We start from the raw sequence: 27,555 nt of genomic DNA, 5'->3' as shown, positions 1-27,555 counted from the left end.
TCAGATACGTACCCAAGGTGTGGAGGGGGAAAACAGGGTCACATTCACTGTCCTGATCAACCAACATGGGGTATTAAGCTGACGTTCTGAACAAAGCATACGTTTGCTCGCATGTGAGCTCTGTATAAGTGACTGGGGAACCTGTCTTTTGCCTCTGTTCATACTAGGGATGTACGAAAGTCACTTACCTTTTCAACAGGGTGATTCATGGGGGGGGGAGGTGCGGAGTGGAGATTCCGCGGAGCTGCCGGCTGGGGCCACCTGCAGCCAGACATCTGGCCACTGGGCAGCCTTCCGGGGAAAAAAACAACAGCGTACGCAAATGGCAGCAGCTACGTCGGCCGCCATTTGCGTTCCCCTTTTTTTCTCCGTAACAGCTTACGTAAATATTTACGTAGGCTAAAATGGCGGGAACATTCGCCCCAGGTAAGCTTTGTCCCAGGGGGGATTCCGCGTGGGGGCATGGGGTGGGAGGCCATTCCGTCACAGTTTTCGAGGGGGCCGAATGCCAGTGGATTCGGCCTCACTGAAATCCGTGGTGGAATTCTCCGCCATCCCTAGTTCATACTGTCAGCTGAACGGGGTCATGAGTAGGGAAAGTGGTTGTGATTCTACTCCCATCTCCACACATTCAGTGGATGTGTGAAACTGCAATGGGCTACTGACCCAAAGTCACCCACAAAAATTCACGGTTGAGCAGAGATTTGAACCAAGGTTTCTCTGCTCTTAAGCTGAATACTCTGACTACAGCACCACACTGGCTGGCTGTAATAGGAATACTGATTTGCTTACACTATGGGCTGTATCCAGACTAAGTCATGCTTTAGTCCCATTGAAACTAATGGGACCTAATTTAGTAATGACTAATGTGTCTAACTGATTTCAATAGGACTGAAGTGTGACTATCTGTCAAGGGCTCCTTGGAGGCTTCTCTCAGTCTAATCCAGTAGCCAAGTCCAGACACAGACAAAGGAATTCCTTTCAAAGCTTTATTCTTCTTTTACAACTTAACAACTATACCGATTGCAACTAGATCTGAGCAGCACAGTACCTATGCCCTACAGTTGGTCCCTGTTTGAAAGGGAATTACTGGCAGACCCCTGAACTTAAGGACTAGGGAGAGTCCCTCCCCTTTTCCCTTGGATCCTCTGGGCACAGCCGTTGTTTGTGCGCCAACCGGGCACTACGCCTCCTTTCTGCGCCCTCCATTTGGCGCCGCTCTCTGCGTCGGCGTCGCGCATCCATCAAGTCTGCTTCCCGCGCTCGGTCACTCCCAGGACTGCTATCTAAGCTAGGAATGCTGGTGAGAGGAATCTCCGTCAGCTGTTGGTCCTGGGAAAGAGGAGCGTGCTCCTCTCCCAGGAGCGACTGCTCTTCCTCAGAATCAGAACTACTCTGGGATTCTATGGGCTCAGTGTCCACCCTGACACTATCTTAGCTTGGATCCAGCCCTATATTTTTACAAGTAGTACAAATGGAAAGTCACAAATAGGTGGGTAGGCAGGCAGGCAGGCAGGCAGGCAGGCACAAAAGACAGATGAAAAGAGAAGCAGAAGCAGTATGTTCCACTATCATTTTCTTACCCATCCAGTGGGACAGAGACAGCCAGACACACATCCATGGCTGACACAGCCTAATTCATAAGTCTGACAGGTCTTCATACATTCTATTCCTTTAGCTCTCGGATCATTTGCAGGACATACAAACATTGTCATCGGGTGCCTACAGGCCAAGCTTCGTTTTGCTTTAAGAAATGAAATAAGGACACTATTGTTAACATTCTTTGCCAGAAGTAAATTATAATAATGCTTTGAAGGGTATCAAAGATCAAATTTCTCAAAAAATTATAAACATCCACAAGTTTGAATGAGACCAACAACCTAAAGTATTAGGTTGCTTCCACTCTGGACCCCTTAACCACTGCTGAGGCATTGCTGTTCCTCAATTACCTAGAAAGAAAATTAAAATGGAGGTTCTACAGAGAACTTAATTAAGTGCTATATTATCCCTGAATGCCCTTCCCTATGGCAAGGATCCTTTTATAATGTTTATTCACAGGTTAGTCCCATTCAGCAAAGGTCCCCTGCAATGTTAATTGAATGTTTCCTGTTTTCAGGTTCTTCCCATTGTATAGTGCCTTGCAGAAGTACTCACCCCCTCCCCTTGACTTTTCCACACCCAGAATTAAAATGGATTTAATTAGGATTACTTGTCCCTGATCTACGCAAAACAGTCCATAATGTCAAAGTGGGGGGAAATCTACATATTTTACAAAATGATTTACAAATAAAAAACTGAAAAGTCTTGATTGCATAAGTATTCATCCCCTTTGCTGAGATACCCCTAAATAAGCTCTGGTGCAACCAACTGCCTTCAGAAGTCACACAATTAGCTTAATGGAGTCCACCTGTGTGCAATTCAAGTGTCTGATCTCATATTAAGTACACCTGTTTCTGGAAGTCCCCAGAGTTTGTTGGAGAGCATATTTAAACAAACAGCATCATGAAGACTAAGGAGTCATCGAAACAAATCCAAGATGAAGTTCTGCGGAAGCATCACTGAGAGTTGGGTTAGAAAATAATATCCCAAACTATGAACATCTCCTTAAATCCATTATTACAAAATAGGAAGAATATGGCACAAATGCAATTCTGCCTAGAGAAGGCTGTCCACCAAAACTCAGTGACAAGGTAAGGAGGGCATTAGTCAGAGAGCAACCAACTGGCCAATGGTAACTCTGAAGGAGCTGGAGAGATCCACAGCTGAGGTGGGAGAAACCGTTCATGGGACAGCTGTCACCTGGATGCTCCAGAAAGCCAGGCTTTATGGAAGAGTGGCAAGAAGAAAGCCATTGCTGAAGGAAAAAAACCATATCAAATCCTGTTTGCATTTGCCAAAAGGTTTGTGGGAGACACAGCAAATCTGGAAACGGGTTCTCTGGTCTGCTGAGACCAAAATTGAACTTTTTTGGACTTAACTCAAAACGCTCTGTGTGGGGCGAAGTCAACAGTGCTCATCGCCCTGAGAACACCATCCCCACGGTGAAGCACAGTGGCGGAGGCATCATGTTGTAGGGATGCTTTTCATCGGCAGGGACTGGGAAACTGGGATTGAGGGCAAGATGGATGGAGCCAAATTAGGGATGTACAAAAATCACTTACCTTTTGCGGATTATGCTGATGGGGGGGGAGGCGTTCCGTCCCTCCCCCTGGAATCCTGGCCGGGGGGGGAGGCGCTCTGTTCCTCCCCCCCGGAATCCTCCGCAGCTGGCTGTGCTCTGCGGCAGCTCTGCGGAGTAGCTGGCCAGGCCCAGCCAGGCCAGAGCCGTCCGCAGCCGGATTTCCGGCCGTGGAGGGCTCTGGGTAAAAAAAAACAAAAAACCCACGTACGCAAATGGCGGCGGCAAAGCCGCCACCATTTGCGTTCCTTCTTTTTGGCCGTCTTAATCTACGTAAATATTTACATAGACTATGACAGCAAAAATAAGGGGAACGCAAATAGCGTAGTGGACGCTATTTGCATTCCCCTTATTTTCGCCGTCTTAGTCTACGTAATTATTTACATAGAGTAAGACGGCCCAAAATAAAGAATGCAAATGGTGGCGGCCGTAGCCGCCGTCATTTCCGTATGCTTTTTTTTTTTTTACCCAGTCGTTTTAGGCTACGTCTATCACGTCTGTGTAAAAACAAACAAACCTGCAAATGGCAGTGGCGGCAGCCGGTCGGAAGACCAGCTGCCGCCGCCGCTGAAGCTGCCGCCGAAGCCGCCACCGCCCGGAAGATCCACCCCAGGTACGTCTCGTCCTGGGGGGATCCGCGTGGGGGGGCAGGGGGGGCAGGGGGGCAGGCCATTCCGCCACAGATTTTTGGGGGCCGAATGCACTGGCATTCGGCCTTCCCAAGATCCGTGGTGGAATTCTCTGCCATCCCTAAGCCAAATACAGGGCAATTCTAGAGGAAAACCTGTGTCAGTCTGCAAGGGACCTGGGACTGGGGAGGAGGTTCATCTTCCAGCAGGACAATGACCCTAAACACACAGCCAAAATTACACTGGAGTTCTTTAAAAACAAGAACCTGAATGTCTTAGAAATGCCCAGTCAAAGTCCAGACCTCAGTCCGATGGGGAATCTGTGGCAAGACTTGAGAAGTGCTGTTCACCAATGGTCCCCATCCAACCTGACAGAGCTTGAGCAATTTTGCCAAGAAGAAAGGGCAAAAATGGCAGGATCCAGATGTGCAAAGCTGGTAGAGACTTACACAGAAAGACTCACAGCTGTAATTGCTGCCGAAGGTGCTTCTACCAAGTATTGACTCGGGCGGGTGAATACTCATGCAACCAGCAAATGCCAGTTTGTTTTTGTTTAATTAACTTTTGTGCCACAGTAAAAATATTCTGCACCTTCAAAGTGTTAAGTATGTTGTGTAAATCAAATGGTAAAAATGCCAGTTTAATCTATTTTAATTCCAAGTTGTAGCACAACCAAATGTGAAAAGTCAAAGGGTGGTGAATATTTATGCAAGGCACTGTATTACTTCCGAGTCAGCATGACTGAGGGAGTAGTGATGAATTGCCTCTTAATTAGGCAGCTTCAGTTCCCCATCACTGGCGGGGGGGGGGGGCTTTAATTATTGTTTTCTTGCATTATATTTTCTTTTCCTTCTTTTATAACAGAATATCACTATTCTGTAAATGAAAAGAAAGAAAACGTAATGTGATAAAACCAGTAATTAACTCTACCCCTTAATTCTTCATTAATCCCACACCCTTGCCGAATAGAAAGCAATAAAATGGGCAGAACTTGAAACCACAATGCCTCTGAAAACCTCAGTAGTATTTTGCCTGTCCGTACTGAACAGGTTGATGCTGCAGTTCTATTTGTGGGGGGGAATAAAAAAATTAATTGTGAGAAATCAGATTTGGGAAAACACAGAAGGACAACACAGAAAATATAGGTATAGAATGATTGCACAATGAATGACATTATCTGGATTCTCAATAAAAAGTGAGAGAACAAAGGTTTCACCAGACTTTTGGCCAGTGTTTATCCAGATTATTTCATGTTGTGATTGCAAAACTCTAGGAAGAATTCTAGAGCAAAGCTTGTTGATTCCAGATTTCCACATACACAACAGTATTTTCCATTTCAAGTCTTATCTATTTCAATAAAAGCCATAATGCTCCATAGGTTTTGTAGCCTTAAGCCCCAAGATACTGACATACATGTAGATCTGATCAATAGATCTGCAGATGTTTGTAAGCATGCCCTATGTTTTAGAAAAGGGATCCCACATTTAAGGAAACTCAAAGTTTGTACTTAATTTGAGCTTCCCAGGAACTGTGTGCAAAGACTTCCCCTCTTCTCAGTTTCTCTGTGATGTGCTGTGGATGGGGGAGAGGGATTCCCATTTTGCCTCTCCCTGATTTAAGAGGATTGCCTAAGAGACCAATCATGGAGCCAATGTTTTAAATGAACAAGAAATTAAAATCAATGTAAGGCTCCATATCACATTGCCTGTTGTACCCTCCTCCTCAAAATATGAAGCAAAACACAGAGGAATAATGATAGAATAATAGAATAATAAAGAGATGTACATTAATTTTTAAGTGGAGAATGCTAACCTCTGGCAGAAGGACGATGTTCAAAGAGAATATCTGGTAGGGAAGCCCCTGGAAGTCTGTTTGAGCTGCAATGCATGAACCCATTTTCACAATAGCTAGGAGGAAAAAGAAAAAGTAGCCGTGTCTCTGTTTAAACAAATGGATATATAGTACTCATGCAGCCATCTATCAGTGGCTCCTGAGCCAAATCTGGCTCCCTGAGTGGTGTAAACTGCAAACTTTAGAGGCAAAACCAGAGCAGCATCTGAGGCAATGGGACCTGGCATAAAGCCATTGAGGACAATGAGACACAAGACCTTGACTCTCCCATCCCAAAATTCCCCTGGCAAAACTGCCTGTTCATCAGCAGTTTATAAGCAGTGTTCTCTCAAATGACATCATTAGGCCCAGTTCTGAAATAAATATTATCCCAATTTAACCTTTTTCTCAAAGTGTAATATTTTTAAAGGGCTGAATAAATGCTCAAACATATTTCCCAAAAAGTGGTCAGTAACACAATTAGTTTATTCTTGTTCATTTAAAACATTTAGTCATCCCCAAATTTAGTTATCTCCCCCTCATCTTACACTTGAGATGTCTCACAACTAGGGATGTCGGAGAAATCTGTTTGGGGGCTGAAGTTCGACGAGTTTTCCTAAGCTTAGCCCACTGAACTTCTTTCAGTTCCCGCCTTGGCACCCGATTCAATTTGCGGCAAGTTGGGCCAGTTCACAGATTTGGGGGGAATTTTGCACATTTTGGGGGAGAAGATCCTGCGATTTGTACAAATTTCTGAGCATTTTGCACAAATTACAGCCGAATTTGTGTAATTTATGCAAAACCGGCTGTGATTTGCACAAATTGCAGACACCACCCCCACCACCCAAAAGCGCCAAAAAGTTCCCAGAGTTAGGGGAACAGACCCAGCTCAGCTCACAGACACAAAGCGAGTTGTACATGCTGTGAAACTCTGTTGAGCCAAAAAATGAAATGGATTTTTCCAGTGATCGACATCCTTACTCACAATAGCATTGCTGTCAACAAGCCTAATAAAACTAGTAAAAGATTGTGTGGTATAGCAAATAGTCCCCCAGTAGCCTGCTTTAGTTTTCCCCTTCATCTTCTTTTATTTTGGTGTCATGGTTAGAGTGATGGATGAAGATAAGGAAGACCCAAGTTCAAATCCCTGCTCATTTCTGATGGTTGATGGGTGACCTTGGGCCAGTCATGGGCTGCGTTCGCATTTCACAATAAGCCAGAGGCCCTCTACACATCCTCCACGTCTATGTTTGGACATGGCCATCCACAGCCCTTGCCAGGTCCTGAGACTGCGCTCCATTCATGGCACACTCTAATCCAGGTGCATCAAATGTAAGCTCTGAAGTCCCCATCAGGACATCTGTGGTCTCCTGCAATGTGCCACACAGCATCCCTGCAACACTGCATGTAACTCTAACAACCTTCAGGGTCAGGAAGAAATGATGACTTGCCAAGCACTACTATACCGTCAGTCCTTTCTCACGTGTCTTTTAAATTTGTGGCCTAGAGTGACAAGTAGCATGGCAACACTAGCCCAGGGTGACATTTGTTAAAATATGCCGCCAAGATTAAGTCTGCATACCTGCCAGAATGTCTCATTTCATTTCTTTCTCCCCCACTGCTCTTCTTGTTCCTATGCTGTACAGCACACAGTTCAAACCCATAAATACACAGAGGGATTATTTTCAAGTAAACTTTCTAGACTCCACATCAAATACTTGCCCGCAAGTGTGGCATTCGTCTTTCCTACCCGCCCTTGCTCTAATCAGAATGAAGTGGATTAATACAGCAGGAGGGACTGCTGTGTGGTAGAGATGTGAAAATTTGAAGCTTTGGGAAGGAAACTCAAGAACTTTGGGGCCCAGATAGTTTTCTCATCCATCCTTCCAGTAGTTAGAAGAGGGATAGAAAGGGAACGAAAAATACTCCGGGTGAATGACTGGCTACGAAGGTGGTGCCGACGAGAGAGATTTGGATTCTGGGACCACGGGCTATACTTCCTGGAAGATGGGCTGTTGGCTAGGGATGGGTTGCACCTCACAAAGGCTGGAAAGAATGTGTTTGGCCACAGCATGAAGAACTTCATCAGGAGGGCTTTAAACTGAATCCTACGGGGAAGGGAGATGTAATGTTGGGGGTAACAATGGACGTAGGCGCATGCACTGCAATGGAGAGAACAGCTCTGATAGCGCCCAATAATAGTCTTCAGACACAGGTAGGAAGAAAGCCAGACTATGAAGCACATGGTCTTCGATGTCTATATACTAATGCCCAGAGTATGGGAAACAAACAGAACGAACTTGAACTCTTAATACAGGAGGGAAATTATGACTTGATAGGTATAACTGAGACTTGGTGGGATGACTCTCATGACTGGAATACAGCAGTTGAAGGATATAACTTGTTCAAAAAGAACAGGAGGAACAGAAAGGGAGGCGGGGTTGCACTGTATGTGAAAAATACATATCTCTGCACAGAAATACAGGAGGAGGAGCTTGGTAGCCCCATCGAGAGCATCTGGGTTGAAATAAATGGAGCAAAGAATAAAAGGAACCTGGTGGTCGGAGTCTACTACCGGCCACCCAATCAAGGAGAAGACAAGGATGAAACTTTTGAAAAACAAATAGCCAATGTTTTAAGGAAGCATGATGTAGTAGTAATGGGGGACTTCAATTTCCCCGATATTTGTTGGGAGACAAATTCTGCAAAACATGGCCCCTCCAGGAAATTCCTGACTTGTGTGGCGGATAACTTCCTCCTACAGAAAGTAGAGGAAGGAACTAGAGGATCGGCTATCCTTGACTTGATCCTAACCAACAGAGATGACTTAGTGGATAAAGTAGCAGTTACAGGAACTCTGGGGGAAAGCGACCATGTTGTACTTGAGTTCTTGGTTCTAAGGGAAGCAAAAGCCGAGTGTACTCAAACGCGTACCCTGGATTTTAGGAAAGCTGATTTTAATAAACTCAGAACAATGATCAGTAAGGTCCCATGGCAAGCAATGCTAGCGAGAAAAGGAGTCCAAGATGGGTGGGAACTTTTAAAAAAGGAAATTCTCAAGGCACAATCACAAACAATTCCAACAAGAAGAAAAGGTGGAAGACAACAGAAGAAGCCAATGTGGCTTCACAAAAAGCTTAGGGATGACCTGAAAACAAAAAAGGACACATATAGGAAGTGGAAAGAAGGCCAAGTAACAAAGGAAGAGTACAGGCAGGTAGCACAGAATTGCAGGGATGGCGTCAGGAAGGCTAAAGCGGAGAACGAGGTGAGGTTAGCGAGGGATGCTAAAAACAACAAAAAGGCTTTCTTCAGCTACGTGCATAGTAAAAGGCAGAGGAAAGAAATGGTTGTTCAGCTATTAAATAAGGATGGCAAAATGATAACAGAGGACAAAGAAAAGGCAGAGGTGCTCAATTCCTACTTTGGCTCAGTCTTCTCCCAAAAGAGGGTCTATGACCCCCCTGGCAAAGGCGAAGTACAGGCTGAAGGGGCAGGATTGCAGCTTGAGATCGACAGGCATATGGTCAAGGAACACCTCATTACTTTGAATGAGTTCAAATCTCCAGGGCCAGATGAACTGCATCCTAGAGTCATAAAGGAACTGGCAGAAGAACTCTCAGAACCGCTGTCTATTCTCTTTGAGAAATCATGGAGGACCGGGGAAGTGCCAGATGACTGGAGGAGGGCTAACGTTGTCCCTATCTTCAAAAAGGGTAAAAAGGAGGAACCTGGGAACTACAGACCAGTCAGTCTGACATCAATCCCTGGGAAAATTCTGGAGCAGATCATAAAGCAATCCATCTGGAAGCACCTTGACAACAATGCCGTGATTACTTGAAGCCAACATGGATTTGTCAAAAACAAGTCCTGCCAGACAAATCTGATCTCATTTTTTGATCAAGTCACCTCCCTTGTAGACCGTGGGAATGCTGTAGACATCATATACCTCGACTTCAGCAAAGCTTTCGACAAAGTGCCCCATGATATCCTGATGAGCAAACTAGCTCGAAGTGGGCTAGATGAAACAACGATCCGGTGGATCCACAGTTGGCTACAGGATCGGACTCAAAGAGTGCTTATCAATGGGACCTTCTCAAGCTGGGGAGAGGTAACGAGTGGGGTACCGCAGGGCTCAGTCCTGGGCCCGGTGCTCTTCAATATTTTTATTAATGACTTGGAGGAGGAGGTGCAGGGAATGCTGATCAAATTTGCAGATGACACAAAATTGGGCGGGATAGCTAATACTTTGGAAGACAGAAACAAAATTCAAAGTGATCTGGATAGACTGGAGTGCTGGGTAGAAAACAACAGAATGGCATTTAATAGGGACAAATGCCAAGTTCTGCACCTAGGAAAAAGAAACCAAATGCACAGTTACAAGATGGGGGATACGTGGCTCAACCACACTACGAGCGAGAAGGATCTTGGAATTGTCGTCGATCACAAGCTGAATATGAGCCAACAATGTGATGCGGCTGCAAAAAAGGCAAATGCTATTTTGGGCTGCATTCATAGAAGTATCGCTTCCAAATCCCGGGAAGTACTAGTTCCCCTCTACTCAGCACTGGTTAGGCCTCATCTGGAGTACTGTGTCCAGTTCTGGGCACCACACTTTAAGAAGGATGCAGACAAGCTGGAGAGGGTTCAAAGGAGGGCAACAAAGATGATCAGGGGACTGGAAACAAAGCCCTATGAAGAGAGACTGAAAGAACTGGGCATGTTTAGCCTTGAGAAGAGAAGACTGAGGGGAGATATGATAGCACTCTTCAAGTACTTGAAAGGTTGTCACAGAGAAGAAGGCCAGGATCTCTTCTTGATCATCCCAGAGTGCAGGACACGGAATAATGGGCTCAAGTTACAGGAAGCCAGATTCCGACTGAACATCAGGAAAAACTTCCTGAGTGTCAGAGCAATACAGCAATGGAACCAATTACCTGGGGAGGTGGTGGGCTCTCCCACACTGGAGGCCTTCAAGACGAGGCTGGACAGCCATTTGTCAGGGATGCTCTGACTTGGATTCCTGCATTGAGCAGGGGGTTGGACTCGATGGTCTTGTAGGCCCCTTCCAACCCTACTATTCTATGATTCTATGAAATGCATGGAGTACAGCGCCTTACTGGAAGGCTGGGCAGGGAGGGGAGAATCCCTTTCATATATGATTACATGAAATCAGATCCAAATCCTTCACTCACCACATGATGTGATGGTCAGAGAAGACATCATCTGGCTGGAAGATCTCTCCATCATAGTAGCAAGAGCACCGTGACTTTGGCAAACACTCCCCCTGTTCATCAAGGTATAATCCAATGGGGCAATAACACCCTTCCATGCAAAATTCACTGCAGTCTGTATCTGGATAGGACAGGGACCGACAAGTCTGGTTGCACGGACTTCCACATTGCTGGTAAATCTGACCTTCTGGACAAGTCAAAGCTGTAAAATAACATAACAGGATAAAGGAGTGGGTTGTCGATTTTTTTGATTATTATTATTACTGATAGTAATGCTATTTTGTGGTTTCAAAGTGAGACTCCTACCATCCTTTGTAGGAGTCATTGCTCGCCACGAGAGATGTCAGAGATGTCAACGGTGCCCCTGACCCACACGTGGTGATACTCCACAAGAGACATGCAAAATAAGAGTAGGAGTGGAGAAGCTTTTCCAAATAACAAAATATTGTTTTCTGAGTACTGGGGAAAATGAGGCATCGCTCATAATGGCCCCTTCTGATGTTGTTACAGTTCAAGAGCTGCTGCAGTACGGCTTCTTCCTGCATGGCGAAGGTAAAGATAGAAGCCAGTGGAGGAGCTGCATTATGGACTCATTGTTCCTGATCCAAGGCTTCTGATGTCACCTTCATCGTACACCGCAGACAACATCAGGCCTGAGAAACAACTGGCTGTGACAACTGGCCTGGACAGTTATTTCTGTCCTGCATAACTCATGACTGAAGAAGCTAAACACAGGCCATCCATTACCAACCCTTGGTTGCAGCCTGCCAGGTGTTTGATTCTGCCTGCCTCTGATTTTGCAGTTGCAAAACAGGCGGAAAAAAACATGGACATTCATTGAACCCTTGCTGGGCCACCATTCATGGCTAAAGGGCCACATTCAACTGGTGAGCCACAAGTTGTTCAAATCTGGTTTACTGTATAAAACACACACGCGCACGCGCACACACTGTAACTAAAAAGTTGGGTGTATAAAAGAGGTTACAAAAACTGGACTTGTTCTGTGCACTTATACTCAACACTAGGTGGCAGCAGTAACAACTTTATTCTCTTTTCACAAGATAGCCTGAGTTTCAGCAAGTAGATTAAATTCTGAAATCAATCTGAATCAATATTTAAATTAATATCTGAAATTAAAATTTAATGGCTATTTCAAAAGGTGACTTAGGGGATTCAGTGGAATGATGGCATCTGCTGACGCTCCAGGTTTGTGTGGCCAAAAAATTATTTGCACAGTCCGCAGAGGGACAGCGCCAAATGAACAGACTGCCGTATTACCTTCAGACCTCTGAAAAGGAATCATGCATACCCGGTCTGAGAGGCACAGCAGCCAAAAGGGAGCTGCTCACCAAAGGGTAAGACTCATTCTCCATGGTCATTTTATTGGCCATGAAAGGAGGATCTTGGTGGATGAGCAAAAAGCTGCCAGAGGTTTGATACACGGGTCGATCAACACTAATTATGCAGAACTGCCCGTTGCAACCACAATCCATTACAGGAGCAGGCATTTTCCCTTGTGTGATAGGAGATGTCTGGAGCACCAGAATTATTTAATGGGGTTTTGATGGATCTAGTCAGGGAAAATCAGCACTTGTGGAAAGCATAAAGTGCTCCATAATGGACAGGAGTAATGGGGAGGAAGCAGCATAATATTAAAGATTAATTGTGAAAATGGACTGTGTTCAATTACAGCAACTGCCAAGTGTAATCCTCCCATTTACCTTTTCTAACCCTTTTCCCATTCTAATCTACACCCTCACCTACCCCATCCCCGCTTTTTCTTTAAATGCTGTTGTATCTTGTGTAATGTTATGAAGTTTGGAAAAAAAGAAAAACCACTCAATAAAAGTTTAAATAATAGAAGAGAACAATGGGTACGTTACTGCTGTCCTCACACTCAGTCTCCAGGCCTGCATAATTTCAAAGCAAGATTTTGTTTAATTGACCTGCTGTTTCACTCCCTAAGCACTTATATAAAACTATGAAACCTTGCTAAATGGAGACCCGCTAACCTCTCACTTTCTGTGAGGCCTGGAATGACTCAGGACTTTTCCCCCCATAGTCAGTCTGAGATAACCCCCTCAACTCATTCACATTTCCTCATCATGCTACACATCCAACTAGCAGCTGTCGCAGAGGGTAGCAAACGTAGGCATGTTTTGTGTGGTGCCAAAGCCGGCAAAGGGGCCGCTGTTCCGGAAGTGCCCCTGTTCTCACTTTGCCCAGAGCAAAGGCCAGAGGCAGCATGTGAGAAATCTCAGTTTGCACACCATGCCTCTTCCAGGTTAGAGGGCCCCGGACCATGCCTTGCCTGAGGGCATCGTCTGTGAATCAGAATTCAGTATCCGTTACATGGAAGACAATATTCCCCCTTATGGTGTGCAGATCATCCGGGAGGCCTTGCTTAGAGAACCCGACTTCTGGAGTAAAGCGGACAGCTGGAAGGGCCAGGGCCCCAGCAGTCGCCTCCCCCTTTTGAGGAACCTGCTTCTTGACTGAGTTTCTCAAAGTTAGCCAAGTCCCAGCTCTTTAGCCCTCCAATGCTAGTTGCTGTGGGCCCAGAGCTGGCCCAAGACATTCTGCTGCCTGAGGCAAAGGACAAGATGACACCCCCTTCCCTTCCAAGCCAACCGGACTGGCAGCTTCCTAGGAGGACTCCCAGACTGCACACTCGGTCTTTTAGGGGGAGTGCAGCCCCATCTAAGACCAGTTGTGAGCCTCTATCCAGAGTAGTTGGTTTCCCAACCCACAGTACCTCCATCTTGTCTGGTTTAAGTTTCAGCTTGTTCACCCTCATCCACCCCAAAACAGCCTCCAGACACTGTTGTATGGGTTCCACAGCCTCCCTGGGGTGTGCAGATGGAAACGAGAGGTAGAGCTGAGTACCACCTGCATACTGATTCAGCCCAAACCTCCTGATGACTCCCCTCAGCAGTCTCATGTAGACGTTAAAAAACCTGGGGAACAGGAGGGAACCTTGCAGCTCTGCACAGGCTTGTCTTACTCCAACAATGGCCACAAGACAGGTCCTCCTCACAACTGCAGGCAGCAGGCTTATGGGGTACAAAACCGGCTATGTGGCACACATCACTTTGTGCTCCAAGGAAGTGGAGTGGCTGGGAAATTCAGGAGAAACAGCTGGGGGACTGTCACTGCAGTTGCTACACTCTGTCTCATGATAGGGCTGGCCCTGTGTGGACCCCAACAGCCATCTGAAATATTTGTAAAAGAAAATTAACAAAAATTAACCACTTGGCGTACTCTGCAACAATTACGGAGTCAGCTGTCCTATCTTATTTAATCTCACCCATTCTAATTTTAAAAAAATAATGTTTAACTTACAAAGCTATCAGGGATACACTTTACCCCTATTGAAATGATTTGGGAAGGGAAAAGGCCGAACACCTAAGCTGACGTCAATTCTATCCCTAGCAACTTCTCAAAATTAGGTAGGAAAAAATAATTTAGCATTTTGCCTCTATCATAATTTCCATTTGCTGTGGTTGTACCACGTCTAGAGCACTGGAATAGATTTTTTCCTGTTTTTGTAAGGATATATACACTCCGTATATGTGTACAAAACAGCAACAGCAACAAGCACACTTAGCACTGCAGGACGCCTTGGGCCCAGGAGTACGTTTGGCCGTAGGGGATTAATTCTGCTCCAGTGTGTCTTTATATTGACACAGTTTACACTGTCATAGCACAGACTTGCAACACTAATTCCGTATTTTTAACAGTCTTTTGAGAGGGAAAATCTTATTATGCTATTGGGGTACATTGGACCCCTTCCATTATTTACCATGAGTCTGGTATTCCACCTAGGCATTTTAGGTTTCTGTTTTGTTTCCTCTTCTGTTTCTTCCCTTCAGGCCTTCTTGATAGCCCAGTGATCATAGCCTCGTTCAGGGGCGGGCAGCCTGTGGCCTTCCAGATGTTTTGGCCTACAACTCCCATCAACCATAGCCAGCACAGCCTGTGGTAAGGGATGATGGGAATTGTAGACCAAAGCATCCGGAGGGCAACAAGCTGCCCGCCCCTGGCCTAGCTGGTGGTTGTATCTTTTCCCATGTCAGAGGTTTGTTTGCTCTTCACAAAACAAACAGATACTCACAGCTCTCTGTATATGCTTTGTTAAAACAAAACAAAACAAAAAGTTAACATTGTGGGGTCCCAGTGTATTGTGATAAACTATGTTTTTGGAATGTGATACCAATAAAATATTTTTAATGTTCACCTAGAGTAATTTTGAAATCAAATAATATCTTTATTTCCAGTTAGGACTTCAAAGGGGTCTGTTGGAAGACTCCAACAGCAAATTGATACTGTCAAAATAAATGGAGAAGAGTTAGGGAAGATATTCCTGATTAGTTTATCATTGATCTGTTTGGATAACAGCGTTTTAACTGCTTTTTTGTATGTGTCTTGTTGTTGTTTTTAAGTTATTTTGAGAGTTTTCAAAAAGCTATAAGCAGAGTTTAAATTATTGAATTAATATTTAATTAAATATTTAAAAATACATACAAGCCCTATGCAGGCATTCACCTGCAACATGATCAGGGCAAAGGTGGGCAGGGAACGTGGGCCCATGCGCAAGTCCTGTTGCCCTAGAGACCTTCGTGCTAAACATTTTGTGAGCGCATTCATCTGAATGTGTTTACAAAGCTCCCATGACTGGGAACTTCACTAAGGCAGGGTTCCGGATTCCAGACACTTTGTAAAACATTCTACCCAACATGCTTACAAAACCCTTTTCAGAACTTTGCACTAAATGTGCAGCCAGAACACAGGGACGTTGGAGGCAGGGCTTGTGTGCGCACCTACATTCTCTCCCCACTTTGACCTACATGTGTTAAGGATCTTTCTCCAAAATTCTAGTTTTTTCTCAAGCAGGGAGTTTATGATGCTCAGGGAGCATTCAATCATATGATCACCCAACTGCATTCTCAAGTATGTTCTTTTTATGAATGAGTGGTCTGGCCCCAATAGTAAACAATTAGTAAAAGTACAGCCCCATTTCATATACACCCTTGAAATGTTATATATCCTAGCTTTGGGAACTCTAATTTGATTTGATATTACCTTGTCCTTTGAACTTTGAAATGTCAAAACATTTTGGAGTTGCAAACTAGAAGCTCTAAATTTGTACGCAAGACTATATTTTGGATGGATGGGAGGAACTCTTCTTTGCAAACTTACTTCAGATTCTCTCATTTTATACACCCCTGGACCGGACTTCGCTATCCATGCAGCACTGCTTACACCTCTCGTGGAGTTCGAGGGAGCTGTGTAGGGTCCATTCTTCATCCTTCCTACCGCCTCCCTAACTCAGGTCTGATGTTTAAGGGCCTCCTAGGCCATCTGACATAGGGAAGGGGCACCTTGGCGCTGCACAGCCACAAAACCACACTGCACATTAGCACGCAGGTGCAGGACTGAGACCGGGCACAAATTAAGCACCATGCCAGGGGTTGTATTAAGAACACTTGTTGGCAACATACACGTACCACAAAAATCGGGCTGCCTCCAATGGATGAGAACACCAATGCGCGCACAAGCCATAGCATAGGCAGAGACAGCAGAACACAAGCAGTCTTTGCCGTTTGAACAGGAGCAGACATCATAGTGGCAATTCTTCACGTATGGAGAAGGACTGACTTTGTGATGACAAGGCTCAAATAATGGCGATAAGAGAATAGCACACGAGCCCTCCGCATACTTGGCTGAAACGGGGGGGTGGGAGATAAAAATGTTGTGAATTAGTACTATCACTTTATTTATTTATTTATTTATTTATTTACTTATTTATTACGTTTCTATAGCCCATTAGCTGAATCTCTCTACAGAGTGACATAGGGACAGCACAAAGACAAAGAATGCTCTGGCAGCTGAGGGACAAACTGCTGGGACATACTGCTTTACTGACTGCTAATACAGTTTAGGGCTAAAATGTGTGCTATGAGCGGGGAAATCCCTGGTTCAGATCTCTAGCCATAAACTCACTAAGTGGCTGATGGCCAGCTGCCACAGCAGCACCACCCATTGCACGCGCACACACACCCCGATGGCAACAGGATTGGGAGATGCTGGGTGGGCGCGGGGGACATCAGTGGCACAATACTGAGGGCCCACGAGATTCGTTCACCCGATGCATATAATGACAGTTTATGCCAAAATAAACACGTTGGTCTTTATGGTGCTAGAAAACTCTGTCTTAATTAGTCCCACTTCCCTGAAAGAAGACAAACATGCTGCTATCCGTCATCATGACCTCAGATGCATGTGCCCGTACCTAAGCGAGGATTGATAGCACAGGAATTGCTGTCTTGTTTCTGCAAATCTTGACAGTCTCCCTTGAGCTTCCAGGAATTTCCAAAGTCTTCAACAAGGGTTTCCACCAGGCCAGAGGGTGTAAGAAAATCATCTCCTTGATTGCCGTTGTAGTTACCACACAAACCACAAGTTTGCTCAGTGTATTCTGGTGATAGCTGAAGAGACAGAAAAGTTATCTGAAACATTTTGCAGTATTTTTTTTTTGTTACCATTCATTTATTTCTACAGCATTTCTGGTAAATAGGTGTTGTACCTAAAACAAAATAAAATACATTGGCCACAATCCAAAATAGCCAACAACAAGGAAGCAGCAAAAGTAGCCAAAGAACCCAAGAACAGTCGCCAGTGATAAGGGTCTATTTAGTGCAGGAAGCCTCTGAAGAAGGAGGTATTCTCCGATACTTTGGGCAACTTGGACACAAAATAAAGTGGCACCTGTGTGACCAGTCTGTGTCCCTTTTGTTGTTTTTTGGTCACAATCCAAAAGACAAATTAAGGGTGCAATCCTGTTGAGACAGCCAGCAGCCTCCGATGTGGGAGGCTGCCGAGGACGCAATGCAGAGCGGCCGGAGCATGGAGGTGACCCTTGCCTCCATGCTCCAGCTGCCCTGCATTCTTGGCTGGATGGCTGATTTCAGCTGTCTCGCCACAGCTTTGGGGAGGGGGAAGGAAGGAGGCCGTGCAGCACAAGGAAGCTACGTAAAGTGGCTCCCGCAGTCTCCCCCCTCCCTGCCCCCGGGACCGCCCCCTGTTCCCCATCTCCACACTCTATTTCCAAGCACAGAGTAGAGTAGAGAACTGCACCAGCTATGAGGGAGCGGGGAGTGTGGTTTCTGGGAACCGCATTTGGAGCCCTGGCTCCAACCTTTGTCCAGAAACTGAAAAATCCTATGGCCCTCTAGACAGTGTCTAGTGGCCATAGGATTGCTCCCTAAGGGTGCTTATGAATAAACGGGGGGGGGGGGACCATGAGCCAACCCACATTGCGCTGCGTCTCTGATTAAGGTCACCATTACTGCCCTCAGGCTTACAATCTTAAGACCTGCAGAAGTGGCACGATGGCAGGCACAGGTCATGGGCTTGCCCATGTGACCATTCCATATGTGCCCCATCACTTCTGAAAGTATCAGAAACCTTAGTGAAGAAAGGAGGTCATTACTGAGATTCATCTACTGCTTCATCATGAAGTAACTATTACAGCAAAGGTTCTACACAAGACTTTTAAGATGGCCATTTATACCTAAAGTGGATTAGAACTGAGATCTAGCATAGCATAATGGCTTTACGTCTGAGGAGGGCAGTGACGCAATTGTCAGCGCCACCATTAACTCACTGGGTGGCTTTCAGCAAGCTGCTTTTTTCCCTGCCTAAGCCCCACACCTGCAATAAAGGGACAGCAATGCTGGTCTACCTTCCAGAGCCGTTTAAAAGGTTACTGAGATAATGCACTTTGCACCAAAATATGCTGTGAAAAGATTATTCTGATAAGAAAGAATATATAAAGATTAAACTAGTTCAATTTGAAACGAGTCAACTTCATAGATGTTGGTTTCAGTGGCTGATGGATGAAATCCCCAGAGAACAGAAGAGGGGACTTGCTGGATCAGAGCAAGGTCCATGCACTCCAGAATCCTGCTTCAAATAGTGGCCAGCCAGATGCCTCTGTAAAGCCCACAAGCAATGCATGGAGGAAAATAATGTATTAGAAGGATGGACAAAATATTTGAAATAAACAAACATCACTCCCCTATTGTTTGTCCCCCGGCAACTGGTAATCAAGGTTATAGAGCCTCTGAACATGGTTCCATTTAGCCACTATCTGTCAATAAAGCTCTCCTCCATGAGTTTTTCTCACCCCTTTTAAAGCCATCTAGGCATGTAGCTTTCACCACAACTGGCAGCAGCAAATTCCATACATTAATTATAGTATTGTGTATAGAAGTACCTCATTTTGACTGTCCTGAATCTCCTGCCAATCAGTTTCATTGTGTCACTGCAAGTTCTAGTATTATTACAGCTATCATCACAGCAGTGGGACCTCCCTACAATGTCCCTGAAGGTTTGTCTACTTACCTCTCCCAACTTCCCCAGGTCAGCGACCTTTGTCTCAAACAAATCAACTTGTTCCCCAAGAGCTCGATGCTCTGAGTACACATCCACACCCCATGTATCCAGTGTTCCAAAGAATACACACTTAAGATGCAATCCTATACACAATTACCTGGGAGTAAGTTCCACTGAACTTAATAGGAATCACTGCCAATATGCATAGGATTGCACTGTTAGGCTCCAATTCAGCAGGACCCTATTTACTCCATTTATTTAGGCTGCAATCTTATGTGCTCTTACCTGGGAGTAAGCTCAGTGGAACTCAGTGGAACTCACTTCACAGTAATACAGGATTGTGGTGCCAGAGTGCAATCCAGCCAAAGTTAAGCACTTTCAAACCTTACTGATTTCAATATAATACTGAATCTTAATATTTCAGTATTATATTACAGCTGTCAACTGCCCCTGAGTATGGGAAAAAGAAGTATATAAGCTCTAAATAATTTTGTAATCCAACCCAAGTTAAGCACTTTGGTAGTTCTACTGGGAATTTCAAAAAGTGCCCAACTTTATAATCTCCCTCTTCTAATGTTTCCCATGTAGTTCTAAATTGATTTGTTGAAAATGGTGGGTGATGACCAAATCATGAATTCACACCACAAATGTTTAAAAGGCCAAAGAGTAGGGAAAAGATGCCATTCTCCAGGAATGTAGCAATAATTATCAGAAATGTCTGCCCAAATCACTGGGAGTGGATCACTTCCCCCAATTGTCTAAATGTTTGACAAATTAGCTCATTCTGCGTGTGTGACATAAATTATTTTTGAGTGCTCCAAAAGCAACAATAAGTTGATGTTTAATGAGTAGATGGAAGGGAACAGAACAATTTAAAAAGACAATGGAAAAGATTTAAAACAGGAATTGGAAATGTACTACAGTTTTAGTATTATTACTATGATAAGAGGTTTGAAGTAGAAAACTGCAAGATGCTGGCTGGGGTGACATAGTCTGGAGCCTGGATACATCAAACAGGAAACTAAAAATGTAGGGGAAAAGCCATTCATTACTTTGATCTTACGTGATTTTTTAAAAATCAGAATCTCCCTGGCTCACTGATGTATCTTACTTTACAGAGGCGGAATGCATACTCAGCTTGTCCTAACTGCTAAAGTGCAACTAATCTGTGTCAAGCGATCATGAGTATTAAATGATCTTTGTTTAAAAACATAAGAAATGCCTGCTTGAATTAATCCAAGGCTACTTGGGCTAGTGTTCTTTACACAAAAAATCCCAGCAAGCAGCAAGCCACAAGCGTGTCCACTGGAAATCTGGCAGTAGTCCAAAAGTAGACCACAATCTACCTCCTACTGACCCCTGAACCAGAGGTGAGATTTGGAGGGGTTTCAGACCACATTACCCCTCAGGAGCATTTGCATTTCTAGGCAACAACTGGTTTTACACACAGAGCAACTATAGTTATAAATGATTACATGAGGTAATAGGTATGCAGCATGCTAAAGGCAAGAACTCTCCTGCTTATGTTTAAGGCACTTGACTACCATCACTATAATTATAAGGTATTTTAAAAAGTAACCTTAGCAAATTATCTTAAAATACATGGCGTTGTGCTATTTAACTCGAACTGCATTGAAGAGAAGGCCTTTAAACTTCCTTCCATCCCTTTCCCCTGCCCACAGACAGGCACAGGACTGCGCTGCAAGTGACCACAAGATGTTGCATTGGCCTCTACTTTAGATGGATTTCCAAAAGGAATCGACAAAGCTATAAGAGAATAAGACCATTAATGAGGCTTATACATGACAGCTAAAGGGAACCTCCATGTTCCCTTTGCATATTCAGAGGCAATGTACCTCTGAATATGCATTGCTGAGAAACAACAGCGGCGGGGGGGGGGGGGGCTGCCTTCATACCTGCTGCCTGTGGACCTCAGAAGCATCTAGCTGACCACCACTGGAAACAAAAGGCTGGGCCTGATGGGCCTTAGCCTGATCCAGCAGGAAAATCCTTACATTCATTACACTCGGAGAGTATGCCTGACTTTGCCTCCTGCTAAGTCGGGTAATTCTTGCAGTTGTGGACAAGCGTCTGGGAAACCTGTTTGCTTTCAGTCTGTTCATCATGAACATGGGCTACAGCTATGCATGTAGCCCTACATGCTCAACAAAGGTATTATTTTGTCAACAAACAATAAAACATGAAAACGCAACTGACACCAAGCCTGAAATAACCTGTTGTGACACCTTTCTGACACCATCTACCATCTCTGCTCAGCTCATGATCAGATCTCCCAATGTTTTCATTTTAGCCTAAAATCTTCCAAGAGGCGCTCCAAATTTGATCAAAGTAGTTGCTTTTCCCCAGTGTAATTCTCCCACCTTCTCAAAGCTTCTCTTAGCCCTCCACTTAGGAAATATATGTTTTCCCTACTGGGGCAAGTAGCAGGGAGGGTCGGGGGGAAGAGATTTAGATCAGAGAAATGGCACAAGAAGCGAAGGGTTAAACACCCCAATGGTCACAATGCTGCTGCTCCTCCATTCACATCTGCAGAACACACACACCCTTTGTGCCCTGCTTTAGGTAAAAATTAAAACATCAGGACAGCTGATCAGTGTGTCCCGAGTCTTGTCGTTTTGGCCTTCCTAGACACTACACCAGCTGTTACATGTACCGATCTATATACTATACCACTATAAGGTGATGGGTAGGAAAGTAGTATTTGTGGGTGGAGTGGACCATTTTGCATGAATACATCCTTAGTTCTGACTTCTTTATAACACAAAAATAAGCTGTGCTCAGTTAAGAGTTCTAGTCATTACACTTGTACTGTTTATTTATGTATTAAAAAAAAAAGGTAATCCATTGCCTTACAACAATTAATTAATTTATTTAAAACATTTCTATCCCACCCTATATCATTAAGATCTCAGAGCGACATACAGATAAAATCAATTTAAACAGTATAAAACAATAAATAATATAAACACCTAAAACATAGGTGTTTATATAAACTATTAAACAAGCTAAAACCGGTTAAAATCTAAAACAATAAAACAGGGAAAACAATGTGCTAGGGAATGCATTTAGCCCTCAAAGGCTTTGGTAAAAAGCCATGTTTTTACTTGGTGTGAAACAAGACCAATGTCTGCGCCAATCAGGCCTCCAAGGGGAGGGCATTCCACAACCGGGGTGCCACAGCAGAGAAGGCTCTCTCCCACGTCCCACCATACAGTATGTCTTGTACTGGTGGGACACAGAGGAGGATGGATCATGTTAAACAGCTTTCCCCATATATTGATCAAGAATGCAACTAAGGCCGTGTTCAGCTGTCACTTTAAGCCATGGTAGTTTATTTTTGAAATAGTCCACCACGCCCTACCACACATCCGGGCTAATAAATTACTGTGTGTAGTTTATTAAGCTACTGTGCCTAATCTGACCTATCCACCACCACCACCCCGCCCCCTGTCCCGCTACAGTCATCCAGCCCAAGTAGTGGCGCTATTTCGCCCATTCACAACTTCGCAGCAGCCTGTTTTAACCTTCCACAATATCACAGTGAGAGGGGAGAGGAGTGAGGTGAAGTACAGGGGCTTAATTCAGCGCTTCCAGCATCACCCAGACAAGGGGCAGGGGGTTTTATCGCCCTGGAAGTTTGCAGGATCGGGACCAAACGTCATACACAGCCTCCCCTAGTTGGGAGGCACCCAATGCACCATCAAAACCCTGCACAATTACCCCAGAGGAGGGAAAATCCTGGTTGCACCCAAAAGGGGGTGGCACAAATAATTCCCTTGGGAGAATGCAGGATTGGGACAAACCCCTCAATTGTGCATTCCCCCACCCCAGCTATTGCTGGCATAGGCACCTTTATTGTCCCAAATGGATGACAATAGCATTTCACACACACATGCCCAGTCGTTGTTTGCAGAGCCGCTTCTGTTTGCTTTAGCACTAAAGCAAAATTGCACAAAAGCCCCCCCCGTGGGCAAGAAGCCTTTATTCTGTCAAAATAGTGGAGTTGCGCATTCCCCCCCTCCCACCCAACATTGCTGGCAGAGCAATGCACTAATCCCCCCCCCCCGCCACTGCCATTTCGCTTCTTCATGGAAAAGTGACCAGCGAAGGAAAAGGGGGTGGAACTATAACTCCCTGACAGTTTGCTGGAATGGGGCAAAATTGCACAGGTGGGGTGACTTCATGGGAAGCCTCCAGATGCTGTAGTGGATAATTGTGCGATTTTGCTTCTTCATGGAAAAGTGAGCAGTTCTTTCCCGGTTCCCATATTTCCCCCCCATCTTCTAAGTTAAAAGTTAACTTAGCCATTAACTTGGCAGTTAAAAGTAGCCATCAGGGAAGCCTGTCATTGTGTATGTTGTAGCGGGTTATGCTATCGTTGTACTCTGGGAGAGCTGTCATTTTGCAACTGTAGCGCAGTATCAGGGAAGGCTGTGTGTGTTTGGTTGCGGTTGTCCCTGGGCTGCTTGTTAAATCTCGGAAAAGGGGCTCTGCAAGCTGCAGCAGAGTGGCCGTAGCCGTTTTGGCTGCTTTTGTCAGCCAACTCTGTACGTGATCAGAATAAGGCACGGTGAGCGCTGCCAGACAACACGATAACCCACAGTGGGTTAACTAACCCTTGCTGCAGACTGTGGGTTATCAGAGTGGCTTATTTTGATCAAATAAGCCATTGCAGATTTTAAAATTCCCAACAGACATCACAATAACCACTACTGGGTTAAATTAGCCATGGTGGCTTATTTAATTCATCATGGGTTTATTGTGTCATCCAAACCCAGTTTAAGACTGCGGTCCTATCCCCACTTACCTGGGATACTGAACTCAATTAGACTTGCTTCCAGTGAGCCGTAAGTAGCATTTTACCATCAGGTCTACAGTCATATCCACACTTCTATCTGTTTGTTTATAAAACATGCATCCCACCCTTCAACACAAAACAACCTCAGGTCTATTTGTGTATATTTGACAAAACCAATACAACCAATACAAATACGCAGCAACCGATCAGTATCAAAAATTGCATGTGCAGTACCCATCAACTACCTCGATGCAAACCTCCCATCTAATCAAAAAGCCTGTTGAAAAAAATATTGTTTTCTCCTGGCACCAGGAGCTAAAAACAGCTGTGATTCCATAGTCAGAGCACAACTGCTGAGAAAGCCCTATTATGAGTTCTGGAAGTCTGGACTTTGTCAGGTGACGGTATAACCAAAAGGGACGCGCCAGTGGATCTCAGTTCACAGGCAAGATGATACAGGGAGGGGTGCTCCTTTGGGTAGCCATGTCCTAAGCCATTTGCAGCTTTAAACATCAAAACCAGCACCTTAAATTGCGCCCCATGACAAATAGGCAGCCAATGCAACTCTTTAAGGCAGGGATGGGCAATTGGGGGGGGGGTCAATATGGAGCAACAAAAGGGACCAATTTAGCTTGAGAACAAGCTCAGCTGGACCCTTTTAGCACTTCATAGTGCTAAAACCACTGATTCCCCCTACCAGACACAGAGGCAGCACCAGGGGCCAGCAGGGGGCATGTTGCCCACACCTGCTTTAAGGACTGGTGTGGCACGGGGCTTCTTCCCAAGTTCCCATGGAGCTTTTATCCTGCTATTGAGATGGCTCACCCACAGAAGTTTGCGGGCCCTTTAGATGATGTAGTTAACCCCCAGAGCGTCTCCTGCACTAAATGCCCTTTATTCCATTTTTTAAAAGATCAGAGATAATGAGCTATCAAATTACAGCACTTGAGTTCCACTAGAGTCCCCTCCATGAAAAAGGAAAAGCCGCAATAAGAGGAGTGAGACCAAGGCAACGTATGGAAGATTCAGATAAGGGGGAGGAAGCATGTGTAAAGGGAGTCCGTTGTGATCCTGCATTTAAAATGGACGCAGAAAGCCCTGTTTTAAATGTGGGACTTTAGGCTGGTGTAGAGATGCTCATAGTCTCACACAGCTGAACCCATCAATATCCATGTGACTGCATTTTGCACAAGATGCAGTCTCATAAGCTGCATCTTCAAGGGCAGCCCCATGTAGAGCATATTACAATACTCTAACCAGGAGGTTACCAGGGTGTGAATTACTGTGTCCAGGTGACCCCTGAACTGCCACAAGTCTGCTTGAATTCCATGAGACATACTTCCAAGAAAACATACAAAGGATGGGGAAGCAAGCGTTTTTCTCAGTAGCAGAGAACAACAGGTTGGGGCACATTCAGCAACACTCCAAACAATATGTCAACATGTTGCATGAAGACAGGGGGTGCTTTCAGACAAGGAGCAAGTTGGACAAAGCTGCAGCTCAGAAGGGAAGGCTAACCCTCTCCTCCCCATGCACTGGGATGACCCACCAACCCACCCCCATCACACACACACACCCCATGGAACAATTAAGCTTCCACTGCTGTGAGGGGATGCAAGGCCAAGGAGAGGAGGCAGCTGGGAAGGGAAGTGGGGACAAAAAAGAGAGAGCGAAGAGGGCGGAGAGATGGGGGGAGGGGGACCCACTGAGAAAGAGAAGGGGGCACAAAGAGAGAGAGAGAGAGAGAAGGGAACAGAGAGAGACAAAGGGACAGAGAGAGGGAGAGGAGGGAGGAAAGAGAAACAAAGGAAAACACACCGAGAGGGAGAAGAGGACAGAGAGAAGGGGGGGAAGAGAAAGGGACAGAGAAGACACACACACACATACACACATGGACACACACTGAGAGAGAGCAGGGGATAGAGAGAAAGAGTGAATGGAAAAGGAGGGAGAGAGGGAGGGAGAATGAGAAGGAAGGAAGGAAGGAAGGAAGGAAGGAAGGAAGGAAGGAAGGGAATTGAATGTGTGTGCGCGCATGTGAGAAAGAGTGTGGGTGGCTCTGGCCCTGCCCACTTTGGCTCTGGCCCTGCCCACTTTGGCTCTGGCCCTGCCCACTGCTGGCATGTGCCCCACCTCCTTCCCCCAGCAGGTTTCTCATGAAGGAATGTGGCCATTCGGCCAAAAACGGTTCCCACCTGTGGTGCAGGCTCTACACTGTAAAGGCTACGGGACTAATTAAGGCAACTTTTTTTTTGTTCGTTTGACCAAATGCAGTCTTGGAAGCTGTAAGCTAAACTGAGAGGCTTTCACCCTTTCCTCTTGTGCTGTTTTTCTGCTAAAAGCCCTACCTAGCCCAAACAGCAATTTGCCCTACAAGGGAAAAGATTCTAGTGCCTGGTATCTTTTCCCTTGCAGGGCAAAAGACAGCAGAGGGCTCGGTCTTTCATGGGAAAAACAGGAGTGGGAAAAAGTGTTAGCAACACAAACACAGAGAGCTGGTTTCCTGATTTAGTTTGTTGCTTCCACGGCTGCCTTTTATCAAACAAAATGATTGAGCAACATGTGTAGTTTTGCCCTAAGAGCCCAAACCTATGCATGTTTCCTTGGAAGGAAATCCCTCTGCATTCAATGGGACTTACTCCTAGGAGCAGAGATGGGCTTAATCCTATGCAGATTTGTCTAAAAGCAAATCCCATTGAATTTGGAAGGACTTACTTCTGAGTAATTATGCACAGGATCAGGCTGTTAACTGTGGAAAATAAAAGTCCGGGATTCAGTCTCCTCTCTGCCATGAACTGTCTAGGAGGCCTTCGCAAACCGGTCTCTGTAAGCTTTGCACTTTCAATGCAGTCATTTCCATGGGAATTCTTTGAAGGGAAATTTGGCTGCCCCCATGGCAGCAAAGTGAGCAGCGGCTGGGTTTGCTAGTTAAAATTGGGGTGGGGGAAGGCTCAGCCACCCTCATCAAAATATAAGTACACCCCCACACCCCTAAAAACACAGCAAATCCCCCCTACCATCCACAAAGATTTGTACAGTCTTCAGGGAGGAGTTTTGCCCCCCATCTCCCCTGAAAGTGCCAAAAAAACACACCACTTTACTCCAGCACTAGTATGAATGCCAATGCAAAATATTAAAATATGCACTCCGGAGATGAGGCCTAAGGCAAAAAAAAAGATATCGCAGCTCTGGAACCAAACTGCTATTAACCTAAATGGAGATACTCAAAGCCCAAAGGCACTGGCAGGTTGAAGTACAGCTTTCTGGAAAACAGTGTGTGCATGGCACCTGCCAAAAAGAAGAGTCTGAGGTGCAGCAGGTTTTGCTCGACTGCTCAGCCAGGCATGCAGCAGGTGCAGCTATTTATACCAGGCCGATCCAGAGGCTTTGTACCGCCTGCCAACTGCAGGGGCAGTCACTGCACAGCCCTATTGCCCTTGGAACCCAAAGGGCTCCTTCACACTGAAC

General features: G+C 45.3%; 1 protein-coding gene across 1 annotated transcript in view; it reads right to left on the bottom strand.

The window, feature by feature from the left end:
• The window catches only part of VWF (von Willebrand factor), a 273,421-nt gene that overhangs the window by 186,315 nt on the left and 59,551 nt on the right, over positions 1–27,555 (bottom strand). The window contains exons 14-18 of the mRNA XM_084811394.1: positions 17,164–17,359; positions 16,379–16,594; positions 10,833–11,073; positions 5,620–5,714; positions 1,584–1,744 (exon numbers count right to left, since the gene is read on the bottom strand). Coding sequence (XP_084667520.1) covers positions 1,584–1,744; positions 5,620–5,714; positions 10,833–11,073; positions 16,379–16,594; positions 17,164–17,359 — 909 coding nt within the window. The remainder of the gene's footprint in view (positions 1–1,583; positions 1,745–5,619; positions 5,715–10,832; positions 11,074–16,378; positions 16,595–17,163; positions 17,360–27,555) is intronic.

The sequence above is a fragment of the Heloderma suspectum genome, chromosome 7 (assembly GCF_057233095.1).
Source record: "Heloderma suspectum isolate Gila_16-S chromosome 7, 16-S_ref, whole genome shotgun sequence".
Lineage (NCBI taxonomy): Eukaryota > Metazoa > Chordata > Lepidosauria > Squamata > Helodermatidae > Heloderma > Heloderma suspectum.
Note: the sequence above shows the minus strand (reverse complement) of the source record. Positions and strands in the feature narration are given on the sequence as shown.